The sequence below is a fragment of the Scleropages formosus genome, chromosome 2 (assembly GCF_900964775.1).
Source record: "Scleropages formosus chromosome 2, fSclFor1.1, whole genome shotgun sequence".
Lineage (NCBI taxonomy): Eukaryota > Metazoa > Chordata > Actinopteri > Osteoglossiformes > Osteoglossidae > Scleropages > Scleropages formosus.
In genome coordinates, this window is record NC_041807.1 from 34133835 (window position 1) to 34156887 (window position 23053).

General features: G+C 43.3%; 1 protein-coding gene across 4 annotated transcripts in view; it reads left to right on the forward strand.

Moving 5' to 3' along the window:
- Positions 1 to 22773, forward strand: part of LOC108940287 (neurofascin-like) — a 28297-nt gene extending 5524 nt beyond the window's left edge. For 3 of the 4 annotated variants that reach the window (XM_018762321.2, XM_018762319.2, XM_018762320.2), the window contains exons 2-27: positions 3559 to 3718; positions 4610 to 4715; positions 4867 to 5063; positions 5530 to 5652; positions 6516 to 6680; positions 9418 to 9529; positions 9650 to 9834; positions 10114 to 10245; positions 10664 to 10807; positions 11248 to 11359; positions 11808 to 11974; positions 12283 to 12430; positions 12938 to 13062; positions 13242 to 13343; positions 13552 to 13749; positions 14018 to 14088; positions 14889 to 15111; positions 15633 to 15748; positions 16652 to 16862; positions 16957 to 17079; positions 17961 to 18131; positions 18501 to 18632; positions 18812 to 18881; positions 19681 to 19692; positions 20122 to 20157; positions 21386 to 22773. In XM_018762321.2, the coding sequence (XP_018617837.2) occupies positions 3625 to 3718; positions 4610 to 4715; positions 4867 to 5063; positions 5530 to 5652; positions 6516 to 6680; positions 9418 to 9529; positions 9650 to 9834; positions 10114 to 10245; positions 10664 to 10807; positions 11248 to 11359; positions 11808 to 11974; positions 12283 to 12430; positions 12938 to 13062; positions 13242 to 13343; positions 13552 to 13749; positions 14018 to 14088; positions 14889 to 15111; positions 15633 to 15748; positions 16652 to 16862; positions 16957 to 17079; positions 17961 to 18131; positions 18501 to 18632; positions 18812 to 18881; positions 19681 to 19692; positions 20122 to 20157; positions 21386 to 21617 (3507 nt within the window). In that variant the 5' untranslated portion in view covers positions 3559 to 3624 and the 3' untranslated portion in view covers positions 21618 to 22773. The remainder of the gene's footprint in view (positions 1 to 3558; positions 3719 to 4609; positions 4716 to 4866; positions 5064 to 5529; positions 5653 to 6515; positions 6681 to 9417; positions 9530 to 9649; positions 9835 to 10113; positions 10246 to 10663; positions 10808 to 11247; positions 11360 to 11807; positions 11975 to 12282; positions 12431 to 12937; positions 13063 to 13241; positions 13344 to 13551; positions 13750 to 14017; positions 14089 to 14888; positions 15112 to 15632; positions 15749 to 16651; positions 16863 to 16956; positions 17080 to 17960; positions 18132 to 18500; positions 18633 to 18811; positions 18882 to 19680; positions 19693 to 20121; positions 20158 to 21385) is intronic. The other variant, XM_018762322.2, reaches the window with a different exon arrangement.
- Positions 22774 to 23053: the final 280 nt, after the last annotated feature.

Here is a 23053-nt window from a genome sequence, read left to right on the forward strand (position 1 = left end):
TTACTCAGAATCAAGACATAATTTTGCGGAATATGAGTCGGAGAAGCTCCTTTGAGGTTATATTTTACCTGGCTCTGCTTGTAATTATTCTAGACATACTGTACATAGCTAATCTGCATGAGATCCACCTGTTTATGAAATTAAGGGAGCTGAGTGCTGATTAAAATGTGTGACAAATATTTATTGCTGCATTTAAGCTATTTTCCCTCTATATTTCCTTTAATTGATTTCCTTTGCTAATCATGGAGGTTCTTTAGTTCCCATAAACCATTTGCAAGTGTTATTCTGAAAGAAACAGTGACTGTAAACCACTTTTAACTTGCTTATTATTAATTTTTAATGAAATACGTTAAAATGTATTTTGTCATACCCTGTGATGGACTGGCATCCCGTCCGAGGTGTAACCACCTGCCTTGTGTCCAGTGCTTCAGCGTAGGCTCCAGACCCTTGAGACAAGCACTTTCTAAAAATGGATGGATGGATTGATGTTTTGTTATAATTTTACCATGTTCATATTTGTGCAGCCTATCTGAAAGTCCAGCAGACACTTATGCCTACCTTTTGTAGAAAGACTGGTTTTGAGATAGTTCATGGTTAGGGCTACTTTACTGATAGTCTTTAGGAGAGTAGGAACCCTTATGTGATTTTTTTAGTTGTAAATCAGTGACACTGAAATACAAGCAGAGAGATTTACGAACAGAGCATAATTTTACAATTTGTTGGTCCTCCCTCCTGTGGAGAAAACCTACAGACGGCGGATGGAGGAAGGAATTTTGACTTGAACACATTCATTGTAGAGTCACTACGAGCCTGATCTATTTGGGCAGCTGAGCTTGATCCTCTAGTCAAATGGATCAAGAAAACTGGAGAACAACGTTGGACTGTGTCTACACACCAGACCTCCTTTCCAGACACGTGGACCATCATGCTAACTGTTGCACTCATGCTTTTACTGCAGTGCCTGGGTCATCTGGAGATCACACTGAAAGTGTGGAGAACTGGGCTAATGCCAGGCTACGTCTGATTTCTGTACTTTGTGAGCTTTAGCTGGTGAGAACTGAACAACGCCATTAGCGGGGTGACATTAAAGGGGTGGATCTCTGAGACTTTTCTGAAAGTGGTTTGAAAAAGGCCTTGTACTAAGGCTTTAGATTTTACCTGACCTCTGCCATAGCTAATGTCAGCTGGAGCTTGATCTGTACTATATGTCATGTTGCATGTGACAGTGATAAGTCCTTAAAAGCCACATTTTTTAAAATACTTGATGGTCGGTCAGGGACAATCGGATAGATGGAGACCATCTAAAAACCATGGTCCACAGCTGTGTTGGTTATTGTAGCATGCGGGAGGATTACAGCACAAGCCCACGCACACATACAGAAACACACAGACACATCAGTGTGGAGCATGCACACACACAGACACACACACACACACACACACACACACACACACACACAATGTCTCCAGGCAAACCAGAGCCTAATTTGGCAACACAGGGTGCAGGGCTGAAGGGGGAGGGAACACACCCCGGACGGGACACCAGTCCATTGCAAGGCACCCCAAGTTGGACTCAAACCCCAGACCCCCCACAGAGCAGGCCCAGGCCAAACCTGCTGCGCCACCGTACCCCCCCTCGTGGAGCATAACACATCATAAATGGAATACCATACACACACCGACACCTCTGCCTGATTAACATGCTGCATAACACACACGCTTAGTCACAGTTAACAAACGCCTAGTTGCTATGACTCCCCTATTTAACTGCTGTTTCACAATGAGAAGGGACTTGCCCTGGAGTCAAAAAACAAAAAGGATAGAGACTAAATCTGGTCCCCTACTCTCAGACACCTGACCCAGCCGGAGAGTTCCAGAATAAAGACTGCTGAATCCAGAAACCCTGAACCAGGCTGTTGTCACACTTATATTTTAATATGACTCGAGTTCCAACAATTATCTGTCATGGTGAGAGGTCTGATACCTATTGTAGTGAAGGTTAGGTACTGGATCTTTGCAATTTCATTCATGAAAAATTCAACCAAATCACAGTACAAAAAAGCAGCATTGGTGGCAAAAGTGTAGAATCCATAGTATTAAGGTATATTCACATTAAGAAACAAGGGATGCGATGAAAATGATATTTTCACTCTAACCAAACATATTACATGACAAATTAGCCAGTTAACTATTTATTCTATGCTGTTAATTTTTCCAGTAAAATAACTAGCACATTTTCAAAGCTAATTGTTGTCTCACTATTGTTTTTTAGCCACTTGCCAGCAGGCAGTTCTTTTTTCACTGGGTCTTTGTAATCATGTTGAGACAAAAATGCGGCCACACAAAATACTAAAGTGAATTGTGTTCATGGACTTCTGTGAAATTTGACTGTCTGAGAAAGAGTTTTTTAAAAGATTTTTCACTATTTGTAGCTGATAGCTGTAGTATTTTTGATAATTTTGTTGACAGTGTTTCTTTCGCCTGTGTACTCATTGTGAATAAACTTTCAGTTGCTATTTACAGGGCTGTGAACACTGAAGACAAAAGGCCAAAGGGCTTCATTTGATTTGCTGCTATTTTCTGCTCTTGGAGGAGTCCGAAATTTTATCTGCAACCCAAAAAATAATGTATTTGAAATGCTGTGGATGGGAGGGGGGCGCGGTGGCGCAGTGGCGCAGTGGGTTGGACCATAGTCCTGCTCTCCGGTGGGTCTGGGGTTCGAGTCCCGCTTGGGGTGCCTTGCGGCGGACTGGCGTCCCGTCCTGGGTGTGTCCCCTCCCCCTCTGGCCTTGCGCCCTGTGTTGCCGGGTAGGCTCCGGTTCCCCGTGACCCCGTAAGGGACAAGCGGTTCTGAAAATGTGTGTGTGTGGTTACGCGTGTGATGCCCCGCCTGTGTTTCTGCACCTGTTCCTTGTTAATGCAGCCCTCTGCGGGACAATGAATGAAATTCCGCTCACTTTTGGCGATCCAACCGCAGCAGGATATTCCAAACCCCCAGTATCCCGTCCGCTCAAGTGTCGTTTTTGTATCCCACGGCCGATGTCCTGGGTGCAATTCAGAGGACCCTGCCCCGGCTTCCTGGCGGATTTATGCTGTGCTCGTGTTTTGTTTTCAATGGGAGAGGCTCAAGGCTGGAGAGGCACGCTGTGCTCGTGTTGTCAAAGCCATTGTTCGGGGACGAATCCAACAATGAGGCTCTCTCAGAGAGCTGAAGGGGGGTGTATGGAGGAGGTGCCCATGAAATGTCACTGTGGACGTTGGGGAACTGTAATGTGCTATAAACAGGAGGGATAAAATGGCTGGTTTGAGATGAATGAAAAACAGTAGCCTCTACAGATCTTGTTTAGATAAAAGCACCATTTAGTTTGCGTAACAGACTCTTTTATCAAAAGCAACTCATAAATTTTACATATATATGTATATGACACATTTTACTCATTTATACAGCTGGGTGTTATTACAAATAAAGCATGACTATGGATCTTGTTCAAGGGTTTAAAGGTTGGGCTCTTTGTGAAGCCCAGACTGAAGAATGATGAGGTTTTGTATGTTTTGTAGCTTTGAACTACGAGACCAGAACAATTTGAAGCAGGACAGGCCTGCAGCCATAGAATCCCAGCGAAGATGCCATCATCGTGCTGGATGGTGGCTATGGCCAAACTGCTGTTATTGCTACTGTTGTCCAGGGGGCTTTACGCAATTGAAATCCCTCTAGATTGTAAGTCCTTTATGAATATTGGAACCATGTGCTTAATGACCTGATTGCCAGCTTGTTTCATCAAAACTTCTAACTTCAAGTTTCTAAACTCAGTGAATCAGCACAGAATCCCTCTTCCTTTCTTAACTTTAAAATGAACCATAATGTATCTCTGATTAAGAAATTATGTTGGTGTCAACCTTGGTTTCTTTTAAAGATTAATTGGAAAGATACATTTCAATGTGGAAAAATATGCAATCCATTGTCATGGTAAAAAGACAATGCTGATCCAGTAGACCTGCAGAGTTGTTCAAGTGAATTAAAAATTCTGAAATTTTTCAACCCAGGAAGGGACCCATGTGTGTCCATGTGAAGGAGATTGGGATGCTCTACTGAAAAAGCCATCTGCCTCTCTTATGTTCGCTGTGCTCCCCAAAATTAACAGCTGATTCACTGTGCCAAGAAATGTGAAGTTAGAAGGTGTAGTGTAGTGCAGGTGAAGCTTATCGCATTATTGAAGTTTATCACAGTTTATCACTTGCACCATGGTGTCCGATGTATGGAGGAATAACAAGAAAAACTACTTGTAAACTTGTAAAATTAATGTATACATTAATACCAGTATTCATTTAAATTTTGTGTTCTTTTGTTTAGTATTTTATACTTTTTTATCATTGCATGAAGAGACAATTTTGTCAATGCAGAAAAGAGCAGAGTTTTATATTTGAGTTTTAGTATTCATTACTTAAAGCTAATAGTTTCCTTTGTATATATTTTGATTTTTAAGCTGCTTTTTGGTGCAAAGGATGTTACATAACGAAAGATCTTTAAGTGATTATTGTAAATGGAAAAAACAAATCACTGTATGATGATGATTTTGTCCGGCTGGGGATCCTGGTGTGCCTCTCACAGTGAAGCAACCCCCCACTATCACCAAGCAGTCCGTAAAGGACCACATCGTGGACCCCCGGGACAGTGCCGTGGTGGAGTGTGAAGCCAAGGGCAACCCTATGCCAGTGTAAGGCGCCCTCCTGCAGACCACACATGAAGATTTCACAAAACCTTTGGTTACAGCAAACCTTTTCCATTAAGAAAAAACCAGGCCTGCCATAATTTGTAAAGCTCACAGCTGCAACTAATGGCAAGACCCCATACATGTTTCCTGACAGATTCTCCTGGCGGAGGAACGGGAAATTTTTCAACCCAGGAAGGGACCCACGTGTGTCCATGCGGAGGAGATCGGGAACGCTGGACATCGCTTTCTACAGCGGCCTGGACCCCGAGGACTATGAAGGGGAATACCAGTGCTTTGCTACCAATGACTTTGGCTCAGCTGTCTCCAACAAGATCTTACTTCGAGTCTCAAGTGAGAACCAATGGTTCAGGAAAGTGCTCACGCCACCCAGTCTAATCCAGTCCAATCAACTCATTCAGCACTCTGTTTCTAACCTGAAACCCAAGAGTGACCCCTTTCTAGAGAAAGGTCCAGCAAACATTCCAGCCAAGGCCCATTCACTATCCTTCAAGATGGTCTTGATCCGTCCAATTTTCTAACCTACGAGTTTAGGCAATGCATTTCTAGGAATTTTATTCTATAGCCATTTTGTTTTTCTGTTTGAAGGACAACAAATATTTTTTTAAATGATTTTCTTACTTTATTGGAATTTTTATCTTGAGCATTTCTTCTAGAAAAGCTGCTGTAAAGCGTATTGCAAAACCTCGATTGTAAGAATGCTCTGTAATGAAACTTGACTGATTTACACATACAGACATCTCAGTTACTCTGGAGATAGTCTAATAAAAACTCCTGTTCTGCATCTGTTTACTATCAGAGTCTCCGGTTTGGCCCAAGGAGTTCCTGGAGCCAGTAGCTGTGAATCAGGGCCTTCCGCTGGTCCTGCCCTGCGATCCCCCGCCTAGTGTGCCCCCGCCTCACATCTTCTGGATGAACAGTTGTAGGTTGCTCTCCGTTTCTCTAAAAATGATATTCATAGTTTCGTAAAGTAAGGATTGAATGTATTCAAGGTGTAAAGTATCTAAGATGTCTACAGTCATGTGAACGAGTGAGTACCCCCTGGAATGTATTGTCATCTTAAATATATTAAGATTACAGTATGGAATTCAAATTTAAATGCTGTCACTGGGGTAAGGCTGTCACATTTCACATATAACACAGGAAATGTGTTTGCATTTATTTTTACAGCAAAATTCAACAGAACTGCACTTTTCCGGCGTGAAAAATGCTAGTATGGCCCCAGTTTGTAATCTTATTAGCTCATTATAAGTTGTCTGTGGTGGAGGAAGGTGGCTACAAATAATTTTCTAGTTGATAGAGGGTAGTTTTACGGGAAAAGGTCTGCACAAAGTCAAGAAACTTACCTTGTTTTTGGAGTGACTGTATCGAAGAGAGTCAATACAACATACCAAGATCAATAGAACTGTCAGAGGATTGGCAAGATCATGACTACTGTGCAAAAGACAACTTACAAATGGAAAAAAACCCAACCACTGGCATTGTATGAAGGGCAGACCATCCCACAAAATTCAGCCCATGTGCTGGCATAAAGATGCTCCAGGAGTCTCCAAGAACTCCAAGTTAGCGTCAAATGATTTACAGGTGTCCTTCACAGCAGTCAGTGTCAATGTGCTTGAGTGAACAGTTAGAAAAGACTGAATGCAGCTCTTCTTCATGGGTAGTCAGGAAGCTGTTCCTCATATTGTGTGGCATGAGCTAATTCTGAATAAATGTCCTCTCCACTAAGTGAGCTGAGCTCACCTGGGCGCTGTTTCTGATGTGGGCCTTTTCTTTCCACTCTAGCTATGATGCCCATAGTGGAAGACCGGAGGTTGACCGTTGGGTTGAATGGAGACCTGTACTTCTCCAGCATAACTGTCAATGACACACGGACCACCTACAGCTGTAATGCTCGCTTTGCACAGACAATCCAGCAAAAGAGCCCCTATACCATCAAAGTGCTCACCAGTGAGTGTCCATGCAAATACATCAGATGGTCTTCATCTACACTCATACTCAGACACATTAACCCAAGGACCCTCAAAACTGTCTCAGTTGATTAAATTTAGCAGTTAAAATGTCTGACTTCTGATTACAATTTTTGCAATTAAATTTTAACTTGGCAGTTAAAGTTTCAAGTGTCTCCAGCCAAGTTGCCCTCCATAAGTAGTGAAGTTTTCCAAATGACCCATGTGCTTCTGTGTCACTTGACTTGTATTGATGTTGTCTATAACAGTACCTTTTTGTCAAGTTTTCTGTTCTGACAAAAGACTAATTTATCTTACCTAGTTAAACAGAAATAATTGAAATGCTTAGCAGCTACATATATTCCTTGTCTGTTTCTAAATACACTGGATAAGTATTTTTGCTCAGTTTTTCAGGTAACATTTTCCATTGACCTTACAATAACTATATTTGAGGGGAGGTCAAAAAGTAACCACAATAACCTGTCTTCATCTGGATACATATAATTGCAGATCATTTTTGACTCACCCTCCTGAAACACCATGATAATAAGCTTTTGTCCCTCCATTTGTCCCATAACATCTTTATAATCCTGCTGCTCTGCTGTAACATGCACTGAGGTTTTTCACATCCAAAGTTGGCACTCAATTTATGTGTTATGCAAAGGATCAAAATAGCAGCCTAAATTCATGGTAAACAACTAACTGTAATTATCTACCACACTGAACCACGAGATTCATTTTTTTTTTTTACTTTACTTGTATTCTACTTTGGCCAGGTTATATGGCTCCCCGAACTTTCCATTGTGTGTAATTTCTCAACAACTCATAACTGTTTGGTTTTTATGGGCCTGCTGTTATTTTATTGCAGAGGAACCTTAAATTGACACAGCAGGTTTCCTATCTCAACCACTCTGACTTGTACAGTGGTGAGTCTGCAGTCTTTCCTTTATCATCTTTTTAATCGGTCCAGTAACATTTCTAACTGCTCAGGTTGCCTGTTGTCATAGCTTTTATGTAACCACCACCCTAACCTTACTTTTACCTCTTCTTGTGCACCTAAATGTGTTTCCAGGACAATCTGGAGGAGAAGTGCATTGGCTGAAGAGTTCTACCATTCTAAAAGTAGAAAAGTATAGTATACAGTAAAAATAAGTAGTTTTTGAGGGTCTTGAATTTACAAAGCATTAATGCTTTGTTTACCTGTGTTTTTTTAAATAACACAACCCAGTTGAGATGTGTTAATTTTTTCCAAAACATTTCTGACCCTTTGCAGTTCAATGCAATGCATACGCGTACAGCTTCATTGAGTTTTCTAATGCAAACGTTGAACAGTTCTGTTGCTGAACTAACACACCATATATGTCATCCTAAAGCTGGACGAGAGTAGAAATGCAGCCAGTGGATCACTTGGTGTAAGAAAGGCCCCCCGGTTCATCTATACTACGACATGTAGACCGTGACATTGTGTGGTACAGTGTGGAGAAGGAAATGAGAAGAAGATTGAGACAATGGCATTGCGTCATAGCTGCACTCCAAGAGCTGGACAAGGGCCTTAGGCCAAGAAAGACTGGTCCCATTGTGCAGGGGCTCAAGTTCCCAAAAGCCCACACCATGACAGACAGTGGACAGCCTGTTAGTGAGGGGAGGGAGACCAAAGTGCAGCCACATAAAGTCACATGAGCCCTGCTGTCGTCATGGCAACCATGTTAGAGGCTCAGCTGTGTTAGAGCAAGGCCTGACGTAGCTGCACCTTTGACAGTAAAGACAGCAAAATAATACACAGCCCAGTGTGTCCTTCCTTACAAAAACCTATAACCAAACACATACAATAGATGGCCAATCTAAATTGCGACAGACATGTTCTTGTCTGTAATTCACGTCAGTAATGACATCATGAAAAGCCAACGACGAATTGTCATACTGTTCCTATTTTGCTTTTGCTATTTAAGAAGCAGCAAACTGATAATTCTCAAATGTTAATCAGTTTCCATTCACTCTATATGTCAATAATTTTAAACATTTTATACAAGACAACTTTTATGAACTTTAAATATATCTACATAATTTATCAATAATAAGACTTTCTTAAAGAATGGGCAGAATATGTATTTGTTACACAAGCTTGTAATAATTAAATTCTATTTGTACTGCTAAATGAATAAATGCAAATATGTTGGATTTTCCCTGTAAGTTAGTTTGTATTTCTCACAGCCTTATAAATGACTAACTTGCACTACAACAGGAAACCATACTTTACTATATGGGTGCAATGAATGTTTTATTATCAGGTCTACAGGACTTTTGCACTCTAGTCTGCTGTAAAATGCACTTTTGTTTACTCTGACTTAGCTTCTGCTTAATGAAAAAATGTACCATTCATTGTAAACAAATGGCCAACATTCGATGTCTCAAAATAAGATTACTGCATAGAGAAACATGTGTTATGAACAAAAGTACACTTTTCTCTTCCAGTATTACTGCCCTCATGAAACTTTTGTAATATCTAATCAGGTGTCTAAAGCCTCTCAGTGAAGCAGAACGAGTGATGATAGTCTAGGGTAGGACTCTTCAACTCAAGAGCCAAGTTCAGTTTTACTCCATATGGTCAATGAACATTCTGGTTCAGCCTACGTCCCTGATTTGGTGTAAGAAAAGCTGGTAAACCTGCTGGACCAGAGTTGAGTTTGTGAACTTTGTGCTGTATTGAAGAGTCATTGATTGCTGGTTCCATTCTGCAGCGCGGCTGGTAGCCGAATCAGTACCGAGCTTCCTGTTTCCTAAAGGAACAGCCAGCTCCAAAGTGGTCCTCCGGGGGAAGCCACTGATCCTTATGTGCATTGCTGCTGGAGTGTGAGTTCCATGGTTTGTCACCAGTACTTTGACACTTGTAGACACTGATAGAAAAGGATGTCTGGTGTTGGCAGAGCATGGAATCCCTCGGTAACCTCAACAGCCATTGTTGTTTCCCAGTCCCACGCCAACTATAACTTGGTCCAAGAAGGTTGGAGACCTCCCTCGGAGAAAGTTGAGGCTGGAGAACTTCAATAAGACTCTGCGCATCACGTCCATGTCAGACGATAATGCCGGGGATTACATCTGCACAGCCAGCAACAGGATGGGCGCCACCAGTCACACCATAACCGTCCGGGTTCAAGGTCATTTGCCCAGGTTTTTTTCTTCTCTCATTTCTGCAGTCCATATTTGCTGATGTTTCTCACTACAAGCATCCGACAGAAAATAATCTGTAACTAATTTGTTCCATATGTAATTCTGCTGAAAGTGTAGTCCCCTGTTATTAGTTAAAACACAAACTACCTCTCTGTAAATCAATAAAATATATTTTCAAAGATATTTTGTTATTGATATTTATCCCTGTTGTTATAGACATTATGTGCTGGTTACTGCCTGGCTAACATTCTCCATCCTTCCTGCAGCAACTCCTTACTGGGCAAACAAACCAGAAAATCTGGTGTTGACTTCTGAGGACAATGGGAAATTAATATGTCGGGCCAATGGCATCCCAAAACCTACCATCCAGTGGCTGGTCAATGGGGAGCCAGTTGACAGTAAGTTTCCCAGAATCCACTGATTTGATGGACTCTATTACAGCTGTTTTAATTGCATGCAAGACACACACACACACACACACACACACACACACACACACACACACACACACACACACACACACACAATGTCTACAACCACTTGTCCTGAGCAGGGTCTCAGCGAGCCGGAGCCTAACCCGGCAACACAGGGCGCAAGGCAGGAGAGGGAGGGGACACACCCAGGACGGGACGCCAGTCCATTACAAGGCACCCCAAGCGGGACTCGAACCCCAGACCCATCAGAGAGCAGGACCCAGCCAAACCTCATGAAAGACATTGCTTTCATATAATTTTGTTATTTCCTTGCTCTGCTACTGGCAATATGTAACTGCATGCAAATTTAATTTGGTCCTTAATTACTCTGCATTTTTACCAGGTGTCCCACCAAACCCGCGGAGACAAGTGGCAGGCGACACACTTATCCTCCGATCTGTGCAGATAGGAGACAGTGCTGTATACCAGTGCAACGCCTCGAATGAGCACGGCTACTTGCTAGCTAATGCCTTCATCAGCATCCAGGGTGAGGCCATGGGCAATGAGCTACTGCTGAGAATGAGAATAGTGAGCAACGTGGAAAAGATTTAAGTCTCTGAGTCATCACTGGGATATTGCTAAGCAGTGATTTCAAATTAATAACCTAAAGATGGGATCCTTAATCAGAAGAAATACAGTGAAGCCAAAGTGGGAAATCAATGAAGGAACGAACAAATGCATGAATGAATGAATGAATGAAACTAATGATAGAGGGAAATTCATTCTGGCTGCAGCACCGTGCAATGGAAAACATTCATACATACTCACTAACAACATACATGTATATGTACACTTGTAAAGTAACCAAACATATTAATAAATAGAAAATGAAGCGATGCTGTAAAACCCAGGACAATAAGTCTACTGACAGTTTCGGTGCTGTGCTCACTAACTGCTCTACGTCTGTGTTTTATAATTTGTCTTCAGAGGCGGCACCGCGCATGTTGGGTCCCAGGAACCAGTTGGTGAAAGTGATGGAGAACAACCGCACCTTCCTGTACTGCCCCTTCTTTGGATCTCCTCTACCTGAACTGCGCTGGTGAGTGTTTGGGGCTGGGCCTGCAGCAAACATCACATTTTGTTTTTCAGCTGTCAGAGCTGATTTCCTCATGCTGTGCCCCAGGATGGGGGGCGCAGTGGCGCAGCGGCTTTGGCCGGGGGCTTGCTCTGTGGTGGGTCTGGGGTTTAAGTCCTGCTTGGGATGCCTTGCAGGGGACTGGCGTCCCGTCAGGAGCGTGTCCCCTTCTCCCTCAGCCTTGCGCCCTGTGTTGCCGGGTTCAGTTCCGGTTCGCCGCGGTTGTAGACGTTGTGTGTGTGTCCTGGCACTCATTGGAGAAACGGCTTGGACGTCGAGTAATTTCATTCAATCACTTTTCCATAAATTGCAGATTTATTTAATGAATGAATCTCTATGATATGTGAAAATGTGATATGTAATCGTGCTGAAGTATACAAGTTTGTCATGTTTTTCATTTCTTTGTGTGCAGGTTCAAAGACGGACAGATCGTTGGCCGGGATGGTGGTCACTACAAAGCGTATACCAATGGCACCCTGGAGGTCAGACACGCACGTTTAGATGACCAGGGCACCTACACCTGCGTGGCCAACAACCGCCTAGGCAAGGCTGAAAATCAGGCTCGCCTAGAGGTCAAAGGTCAGTCTATAACCTCACACCCTATGTCTCACTATCTGACTATTTTAAAAACTTCTGGGATTGAGGGCCATGACTGTAGTTTTTGCACTATGTTAATACAGAAATCTGAATAATGTGAAACAGGCCCCAGTTTTAAGGTCTGTCTAACAAACGCTTCTTTTTCTTTTTTTCTTATTAAATATTTAATACTCTAAAAGAAAAATATGTCTACCATGGGAAAGGCATATTTAAATATGTGAAGGTTGAGGGGATTTTTTTCATGGAGCCACAATGGTTGTTGATTTTTCCTCCACCCCATTCTGACCCAGAACCCACCCGAATTACGCGCCCACCTGAACACCTGAGGGCAATCCGTGGCAGCACGGCCCGCTTTGAGTGTCGTGCCAAACACGACCCGACGCTTCCCATCACTGTCACTTGGAAAAGGAACGGACGGCTCCTTGTGCTGGGCTGGAGGTGGGCGATCGCAGCACCTCTGTAGCACACTAACAAATACCTATTAGAGGCCTTGACACAGACAGTACTGTACACACGCATGTCCTAATGAAGGTCTGCTCCTTTGGACACACTCCCCCCCAAAAAAATTCATACTAAAATACCATCTCTGTATTCAGACAAAATTTACAAATACTAAAAGAAACACGGAGACATAATGTTGTTGACAAAAACGCTGCCAGTCACTGAATGTTAAATGAATCTTTGACCATCAAACTAATATGTCCCTAACAACATCGTGGAGGCATGATGAGCCTCTTGGTGTGATGAGGCCTACATAACTTACACGAAAGTAGTGTTAACCAACAGCAGCTTTAAATTAATTTTATGCAAGCTGTAGTGATACAAATGACAAATGGTTTGGCCTCCAAACTGCACATGATCATGTGACACCGAATGGGGAGTTATTGTGATACGGTTCCCTTCTCAGTCTAGACATCTGCTCTCTTCCTTCCCTTCTCTGCACAGACTCCAGAAAGAGGATGACTTCCTGGCCATCTCCAGTGTCCGCAGGGAGGACGAGGGCAACTACACCTGTACCGTGAGGACGGAACTGGACAGGGCCTCAGCCTCAGCTCGGCTCGTTGTGCTGGGTCGGCATCCGCCGCACGCGTGAAAAAAATGCATAAAATATTTAGTTTTATTATGTGTTCTAAAAGGAGGAGCCAAATCAATGGATGGGCTAACAATTCTGGAGAGGTGTCAGATCCTCAAAACGTAAGTTTTTCCTACAAAATTTGATTGCAGAAATATTGATATCCTCTGTGCGCAGATCGTCCTGACCCTCCGACAGACCTCGAGTTATCGGACCCTACGGAACGCAGCATTAGAATTACGTGGACCCCAGGAAATGACAACCACAGCCCTACAAAAGGTGAACCACCTTCTCCCTCCTGCTCTCACACCGAACACTTCCCCAACCATGTGACCCGGGAATGTACTTTTAAACAAGCTGCATGTGCTTCCTCTATACCTACTATTGCACACTATTTGTATTACCAGCTATTAGCTGTTAAATTACGTAGTCATTTTTTTCGTATGTAGTGCATTGAAATTAATATCATGCTTCCTCCCCTGCCAAGAGTACCTGGTACAGTATGAGGAGGACTACTGGGAACCAGGCAGGTGGAAGAACCTTTCAAGTTACCCTGGCAACCTCAACTCCGTCATCCTGCCCCTCTCACCGTTCATCAACTATCAGTTCCGGGTGTACGCCATCAACGCCATTGGCTGGAGCAAACCAAGTCGACCATCTCAGCGTTACCAGACGAGTGGTGCTGGTGAGTGGGCGGCGTTACAACACACCGTAGGGTACCAATGGAAACCCTGAGTGATCCCTGTAAAATCTGAGTTTAGGCCTGCTGCTCAGAGACACAGGTTTTCACTAAAGCAAATGTCATTGTGGATTCTTTCTAATATTCTACTTGAAGCACAGTTAATGGACCCAGTGTTAATTTAGCAGCCATCATCATTCGACTGCAGTGTTCAGTGTGAATTCGGTTGTTGATTTTCCTTTTAGTTAAGAAAACAAGCCATGCTTTTTTTCAGCACCTGATGCTGTTCCGGGGAACATCAGAGGGGTGGGCACGTGGAAGACCAGGATGGAGATCCGATGGGAGGTAGGAGGAAAAGGGAGCTTGGAAAGCTGGCATTGCTTGGCAAACTAAATTTTAATATTTTTCTTATGATACACCTCAATGAGGTCAACCCCTGGGTGTCAGAAAGAATTGGCTCTAAATATTAAGCTCTATTATCCCGCTGAGGAACAGGTACAGTGACACTGACTAGGTGAGAATATATATGTTTTTCAGCACTGCATCCCTGCACCAAAGGTACTCGCCATTACAACTTCCTGGCTGCTGCACATGCATACCTCCTCATACATCATATTTTGACCATCACATAACCAAGACAAAAATTCAAACTGCAACACATTCCCCAGTTATCCAATTTCCCCAGAAATTTCAAATTTAATGAAGGTTGCATTATCAAACTGAGCAACAGCACAAAAATGAGATGTTAGGGCATTGACAGCATATGTTTACTCCAGCGCTGCTGTCAATTATGCATGCTGTGACTTCAGTAATTCTAAGAGGCACTCTTATGGAGTGAAATTACACAAAGCCTAAATATGTGATGTAAACAGTGATTTGATGTGTAGAATTTTCTTGTTATTAAACCATTGGTATTTATATTTATTCATTTAGTGGACACTCTTCTCCAAAGCCACTTACAATTATTTACCCATTTATACAGCTAGGTAATTCTACCAGAGCACTTTAGGGTAAGTTCCTTGCTTAAGGGTACTAGAGCCAGAGGTGAGATTCAAACCTGCACCCTTTGGGTCAAAAGGCAGCAGCTCTAACCTCTACCCTACCATCTGTCCTTACTTAATTTCTCCCTGCCTCCTTCAACACAGCCTTTGGAAGACACCCAGAGGAACGGGCCCCACCTTCGCTATATTGTGTGGTGGCGACGGAGAGATTCGCGCGAGGAATGGAAGAACATCACCACATACTGGCTGAGGCACATCATCTATGACACGGACACATTCACACCATACGAGATCAAAGTGCAGGCCGTCAATGACTTCGGTCTGGGTCCTGAGTCCAACGTGGTCATTGGCTACTCCGGGGAGGATCGTAAGTCCCGACATGTGGGCAAAAACATGTAAACTCAATTCTTACAGATGCTATAAATTTGCCTACACAGCCAACCTGAGCCGCTGTCCTTTCAACTCCTTTGGTTTGTGGTTTTAGCACAATTTTTCTGCAATGCTAAGCAATTAAAATAGATGCAGTTTGCAAAAATAAACAAAACTGAAGCGACAATGCAAACATAATATAATATATAAACACACACACACACACACATTTTCAGAACCGCTTGTCCCTTACGGGGTCACGGGGAACCGGAGCCTACCCGGCAACACAGGGCGTAAGGCCGGAGGGGGAAGGGGACACACCCAGGACGGGACGCCAGTCCGCCGCAAGGCACCCCAAGCGGGACTTGAACCCCAGACCCACCGGAGAGCAGGACTGTGGTCCAACCCACTGCGCCACCGCACCCCCGTCATATATAAACATAAACGTAATATAAACATAGCTCAGTGGTTCAAACACTTGTATGTCTGTATAAGACCTCCTACTTATTGGTTCACCAGGCCCCATTGCAGCCCCTACAAACCTGCGGGTGTCCAAGACGGACAGCACCAAGGCAACAGTGCACTGGACCCCAGTGCCTTCAAAAACCATAATGGGCCTACTCAAGGAGTACAAGGTGAGTACCACTTGTGCGTGCACCCTGAGATATCAGTCTGACCCCTTCAGTGTGTTCCTGAATGACAAACAAAGTTGAGCAGAGAAATGAAAAACTGCACTCACTTAAAAGTACTGTTACTTTAAAATAATGACTGAAATAAAAGTGAAGTAAAAATTGATGGGTTTAGTTGAACCAACTGGAAGAACAGATAAAGTCAACTGACAACAAGGAAATCTTGCTTTTAAAGAGGCACAGTTAAAACATCAAACGAGAGTAGAGAGAAGGTGACAAAAATGTAACATAGTAAAACAGAGACAGCTGGTAGTGTAATGGTTGGAGCTGCTGCCTGTGAATCTAAAGGTTGCACGTTTGCTCCCCATCTCTGGTTGTGGTACCCTTGAGCAAGGTACTTACTCTAAATTGCTCTGGTAAAATTCCCCAGCTGTACTATAAATGGGTAAAGTAATGATAGCCTTAACAGTGTGAGTGGCTTTGGTGCTAAGTGTCAGCTATATGAACGAATGTAAAACCTAGTGCTCTTGAGCAAGGTATTTAGCCTGAATTGATTTGGTAACAAATTACCGTGTATAGATGAGTAAATCACTGTAAAATGTATAAGGTAAGTCACTTTGGAGAGAGCTTTTTCATACAAGTGTTCTCAAGAAAAAAAAGTGAAAATGATCTGTGCCAAAAAATTACTGTAAGAATTACAGTTTGTGCAGAAATGAACATAAGTAGAAGAGATACGTGTGACTTGTTACTGTGCACTTCTTATAACAATATAAATAAAAGCATCATGGATCTGCTAAAGGACTGCAAAGTGGGTGCAGCGAACAGTCACACCCAGAGATTCTGGGTTGACCTCCCCCATGTAGTTCAAAAGCTCTGCTTCAGAATAGGCTCATCGTGTTCCTGCCACAGGTGTACTACTGGAGGGAAAGCAGCCAGCTGAAGTGGCTGAGCGTGAGCCGAGAGAAGAAGAGCAAGGGCTTCAACGTTACGGGACCCCAGCCCTGGGGTGTACTCACGGGCCTCGTCCCCTACAGTAACTACAAGATGCACATGGTGGTGGCCAACAGCCGTTATGAGGGGCCTGCCAGCAGCACTGTCGAGTTCCAGACGAAGGAAGGAGGTAGGCACGGCGCACGGCGGAAGGGCACATGAGCTTTGGAGTCTTCAGCCTAGATTCTTACGCAATGTTTCCCTTCACATCTCTCGTTGTGTAGTTCCAGCTCCACCCAGATTCTTCCGAATTCAGCAGAGACACATGGACACCCTCTACTTGGACTGGGACAGGCCTGCAGAACCCAATGGTATCCTAACTGGATACACACTGAAGTATCAAGTAGGTGTGTACCCATTCATGTCTTGGAGTTCTGAACCACTTTCAGAGTCGAAACAGGGTATATGGTTAAACGTTACTGTCGCAACTTTCACGCCTCTTTTTGTCCGGTTCCTTACAAGTTCAAAAGCCCTTTGTTTGACAGTTCAGACACCTCTCTACTTACCTAAATCTGGATTTCCATAAAAAATTCCTGCCATACTCATTATTAACGGATACCGCTTTTATTTTACGCAAAACATCGGAAATACGTTAAGCGCAAGCTGGCATAGCCAGACAAGGCAGGAAGCTGCATCCTCCCAGTTCCTGTGTGTTTTGAGCCATGAACTCATCTCCTCTCATTAGTGTAGTGCTTTTTCTCCCATATTTTTTACCCTTTTCATTATTCACAATGCCTGGTGCTAAACGTGCACTTGAAGGAAAACGAGAACTGTCTTGCAAGCATACAGAAATCGATATGGAGATGAAACTGAAAATAATAAAGAAGTGTGAAGGTGGACAAAGATTACCATCTATAGCACGGGAACCAGGTTTAGTCGTATCGACTGCGAATACCATAGTGAAGGATGCTGCACGTATAAAGGAGCGGTGAAAGGAACGGCTGGCATGAAAACAATAATAATAACGAAGAAACGTCAAGGTGCAATAACTGCGATGAAAAAATGATTAATATTATGTTGAATGGTGGGGGAACCTGACATAGGTAACTTTTGACTTACGTAAGGAGTTGAAGAACGGTCTATTTGCGTAAGTCGAAGGGTGTCTGTACCCACAGTCCAGGTCCAGTTGTGGCAATGGAAAAATGCAAGCAAAAGAACACTGCGCAAAAGACGATAAAAGCCAAAGAAAATTGCATTATAAACAGCAAAGTTCTTGTTCCTCTCACAGTGAACGGGACTAGAGGGGGGCGCACACAGCTGGACTTCCCCCCCAACACCACTTACTATTCCATGAACCGACCTGACCGCTACACCCGGTACCGCTTCTCGCTGGCAGCACGCACTCAGGTGGGAGTCGGGGAGGCCGCGGTGGAGGACTCTCCGCTGTTCACAAATGAAGGTGAGCCCACACAAACCTGGTGGTCCAACGGGCTCACAAAGTGTGAGAGGACGAGCTGTGTGTGCACAAGATTGGACCGGTCGGGGGACACTAACCTTCACAAAGACCCTTACAAATCAGCTGTGAAAGGCTGGTCTGGTTGGACTTGCAATGGATGTTGAATAAGAATGAAACACCACATGTTAAATCACAGGAATTAAGAGCCCATCTGATGAGAAGAAGGATTTGAAAAAAATCAAACACCTGATCTTAGATATTCCTCTCATATCATTCTGACAGAGGTCATTGCTATGACATATTTTGATTGTGTGCCTCCTCATGTTACTTGAGTATATATATGTGTTTGTGTGTTATATTTCCAAATGGAAGCTTACACCAGGGAGCAGGTGGACATCGCCACCCAGGGCTGGTTCATTGGAGTGATGTGTGCTATTGCTCTGCTGGTAGTCATCCTGCTCATTGTATGCTTCATCAAGAAGAGCCGTGGAGGGAAGTACCCAGGTGGGAAAAGCGCAGTCCCTTCTTAGGCTCTTTTTCCTTACTCTGAGGTTTATTTTTGTAGTGTGACTTTTAACCTTTGGTTTTTCTTGGGTATAGCTAATGTTGTAACATCAAAATTAAGCTTCTCCATCATTTACATGACTTAAATGCAGAGAAACTTTTTCTTTGTACTTTTTCAGTTCGGGATAAGAAAGATCTTCCATTGGACCCAGTTGATCAGAAGGATCAGGATGGGTCTTTCGACTATCGGTATGTCACTATAAGTTGTCTTTAATAGTCTTTATTGTTACGTTACTTTTATAAAGGTTGAAGTACATATTACTAGTATAATCAGTTGTTGCTGTGTGATGGGAATTCCTCAATGTGTTGTAATGCCGCCTTGCAAATGCCTTAGAGAATTGTTCCTGCAACCATCCTCTGCATTGGCTTGTATTTTAATGAGTTCACTGAATTATGAAAATTCCTTTCTCGAGAAATTATTCAGTTGACTTGGGTGATGCCTGTATTTTACAACACTTGGCGTAATCTGTCAAATTCACGCTTTGGAAGATGTAGAACTTAACATCATTTGTTAGTTTTTGAACATCTTCCCAAACACATCCAACCAAAGATGTCTAAAACCTCATGCTGCCATTGTCCAAAACCTGATGTGCTTTTGACGGCTTTTTCTCTGTTCCACAACTGTTAGTGTGCTTTCCGCAGTGTGGTCCATCCTCACTGTGGTTATGCTACCAATTTGAAATTAACGCTAACTGAAAAGATGCAAAAAAATGAGTAACAGTAAGTATGTTTTAGATTTCATTGCTGCATTGATTGTGATCGTGTGGGTAAAAATTGTCGTAAATAAAGGAAAGAGTCAAGTTTGGTGGCTACAGCAGAACAATATGATTCACTGCACTGCCTAACACCATTGTGTAAAGTCATTGTCACAGGCACTGATTCCATTCCACTTTCTTGGGCTTCCCTCTTTTTTCTCCATTCCTCTTCCTTTTCATTCCTTCATCTTCCCTTTTTATGTTTTACTTTATTCTTCATTGGACTGATGAAGGTCTTTCGAAAGGTATGAAAACAGCAACATGTAACGATGCCGTAACTCAACTGAGATTTTTAACCCTTAGCTGCACATTCATTAACTCCATTTTCTTTTTGGAGTCGCTCAACTCAGTTTAGCCAACTAATATCTAAACTACTAATCAAAATGCCTGCTGGAAATGTTCCTGGTGTGAAGTGAAACGCACAATATCAGCCTGAGCAAACAAATTGTTTTCAACAAAGATTTGCATATCAGAGTTCAAGAGTCCCATGTCCCAGTATTTAATAATGTCCATAAAGAAGATTAAATTTGTCCAATGATCTGTCAAGAACTGTAAAAGCTATCTTTTTATTCCAGGAATTCCTGCATTTAAGATTGGGGTTCTGAAATTTTCTGCAAAAACTAGCGGTAAAATTCACGTAATAAAGGTTTTTGTTATTCTAATGCATCTTTTAGGATAAACCGTGTCCCTACTCTTCCTTATTCCAAACGGTACGTATGGCGGTGTGTGACGAATAGATTCCCAGTATGAGTCCCTTCCATCATCCAGATTAATTGATTAAACCACCGGAAACATCACACACTGAGTGCACAGTTTCCACTGTAAACCCTTGTGTCCCAGTGCTTTCATAACTGCAGCTGGAATTGGGAGGGTAACTGATCATTTAAAAGGCTTCACTAATGATCCAGTTTTCTTCCCTTTATTGGTATTGACACATAGTGCTCATTTTACAGGTTAAATGGTAATTTGTCTTAACCTTGTACAACTTAAGAATTGTGGTGCCTACTAACCATAGTAACAGCTGTTGATTTTCAAAACTGCAGTCGAGCATTAAAACTTTTACAAATGTAACTGTCATTTTTTTTATTATCCCACAAGAGCCCATTTTTGTTTCTGAATGTGGTTATTGTTTTTTTTTTTTTCATAAATAGGGTTAAAAACATTGAAAAATCATTATATTACCCAGTTTAATTATCTTATAGTGTAGGTCCTGTGACACCGAGTCTGTATTATTTCTGATTTCCAAGGACTGTTCGCACAGTTCTTTGCAGCCCTTAATGTACATCCTGCATGAGAAAAAAAAACTAACACTTAAACGAAGGAGATGACTATAAAATCAGATATATATGAGTTAATTCTGCTGACGTTCCACTGAAATGTACCGTAGAAGCATGCAGGTCCAGCACCCAGTCAACATTAGTAAAGAGATCCTTATGCTGGAGGCTGCATTAACACAGAGTTGTTTTCTGGAAACACCACATAAAGAAATACTGACATATGTTGCAAACACATATTTCCAAGAGGAGGGGGTATGGTGGCGCAGTGGGTTTGACCAAGTCCTGCTCTCCAGTGGGTCTCGGGTTCGAGTCCCACTTGGGGTGCCTTGCGATGGACTGGTGTCCTGTCCTGGGTGTGTCCCCCCCAGCCCTATGCCCTGTGTTGCCAGGTTGGGCTCTGGCTCCCCGCATGGGACAAGTGGTTTCAGATGATGTGTGTGTGTATTTCCAAGGGCATCTTGCCCACGTTAGAAAGAACCTCTTTTTGGAAATGTATTTGAAGCATTTTTCAAAGGCTAACGTGCGGTGTCTCCGCGCACCACCGATGACGCTGCAGTATCTTCAAGGACTGTGCTTTTCTCTTTGAGGGTGAGGTGGGGAATTACGGTTGCTCCCTGACTTTGCTCCTCACGCCTCCCCCAACCCCCCACCCTCCCGGCAGCGACGAGGACAACAAGCCACTGCAGGGAAGCCAGATGTCCCTGGACGGCATGGTGAAGATGCAGGAGAGCGACGACAGCCTGGTGGACTACGGCGAGGGTGGGGACGGCCAGTTCAATGAGGACGGCTCCTTCATCGGCCAGTACGCCGGGAGGAAGGACAGGGATGAGAACGAGGGCAACCTGGGCTCGGAGGCCACCTCCCCCGTCAGTCCCCTCTATTCCCTGGCATAGTTCAACACCTGGGGAGGCATCGCTGATGCCTGTGCCGCGAGACCTGCTGCACCGCCCAGAAAGACTACCCTGCTTACGAGACATACGTATCCCAGACCGGCACTGAATTGCCACATGGGTCCACACAAGACGAGGCTGATCCACACACTCGTCACAGCGACATAAAGCAACGTGAGACTGAAGCCTGTTTGCCTTGGGGTTCAGGTGTTGTCACTCATCTGTAAAAAAACAGGTCTGATTAGTCAATCTCGTCCCATTATGAGCAGTTCTCTGCATGGCTGGTCTGGGAACTCACGTGCGGTACAGTCTGATTCCAAGGACAACCACCCCCCTCCCCGGATAAAACACAACAAACACCACTGACATCATAAACCGAAGACTCGGCTATGTTTCTGTTTGTAGTTATGTTGGTTTCATTAACGGAATAATTGCTGGTGGAAAACTGTACTTGGTTTAACACATTACAGATAACGTATTACTATTGTGTTTCCGCCTCTGAACCGGCTGTGATCTCGGTCTTTCTCAAAATGTACTTTGTTCCCGTATAAAACACTTTACCAAAGCGAATCCAGGCAGTGTGATTTTCCACTGTGGGGAGAAATACATAATTGTATCTTGAAATTATGTTTTGTCATTGCCCATCTTTTATCTACTATTACTTTATTGTGCTCCAATTACTTTACGAACCATTGCATTTTGACTTATTGCATAGCATATTTGTATTTGTGAAGTCGTGAAAACAACATATCGTTTTTTTATTTGTTTCTTTTTTAAATTTGTAAGCGCTACATGACACCATTAATGGAATGAATTGCATTCGTGTTTTAATACTATAGGATGAGAACTTTTTGGCTCTATTCAGTCGCCGGTTCAGTTAGACGTGCAAATAAACCAGGATGAAATTCTGTTGAACTGCTTTCTAACACACATCATATTCCTCAGGTACAGAGTCGTTCATAAGGTGTATCTTTGCGAGAGAACCTTCGAGAGCCGCTGTTGATCCTTCTTGCTAAGCTTTTATTGTCACTTTTCTTCCGGTCACGCTCGGACGCACTCGAACCCTACTCTCCTCGGCCAGCGCTCTTCCGTTTCCTTATCCCCGCCACACCTACAGCTCCCGCGATACCATCCTCGGTAAACAGAGGTCAGATCTCGCTCGTCCCTTCCTGTGTTTGCTGTGTCTGGATGAAAAATTTTCTGAACTGAAATAAACACTGTTTTGTAATTCCTTTTGTTTTAACAAGACTTGGCATGTGGGTTTTCCTGTTGTGTTTTGCTTTAAATCAGACGGTATTTAAAGTTTGCACCGACTAAAGCAACCCTTGGAGACACAGGCCTTTCCCGCACTGCTCGGTACACATCCTGGGCAGTGGGATGACTTATTGGATGAGCCTTGATTCACGGCGCCGTTCTGTGTCAAATGTGGCCGTTCTCCC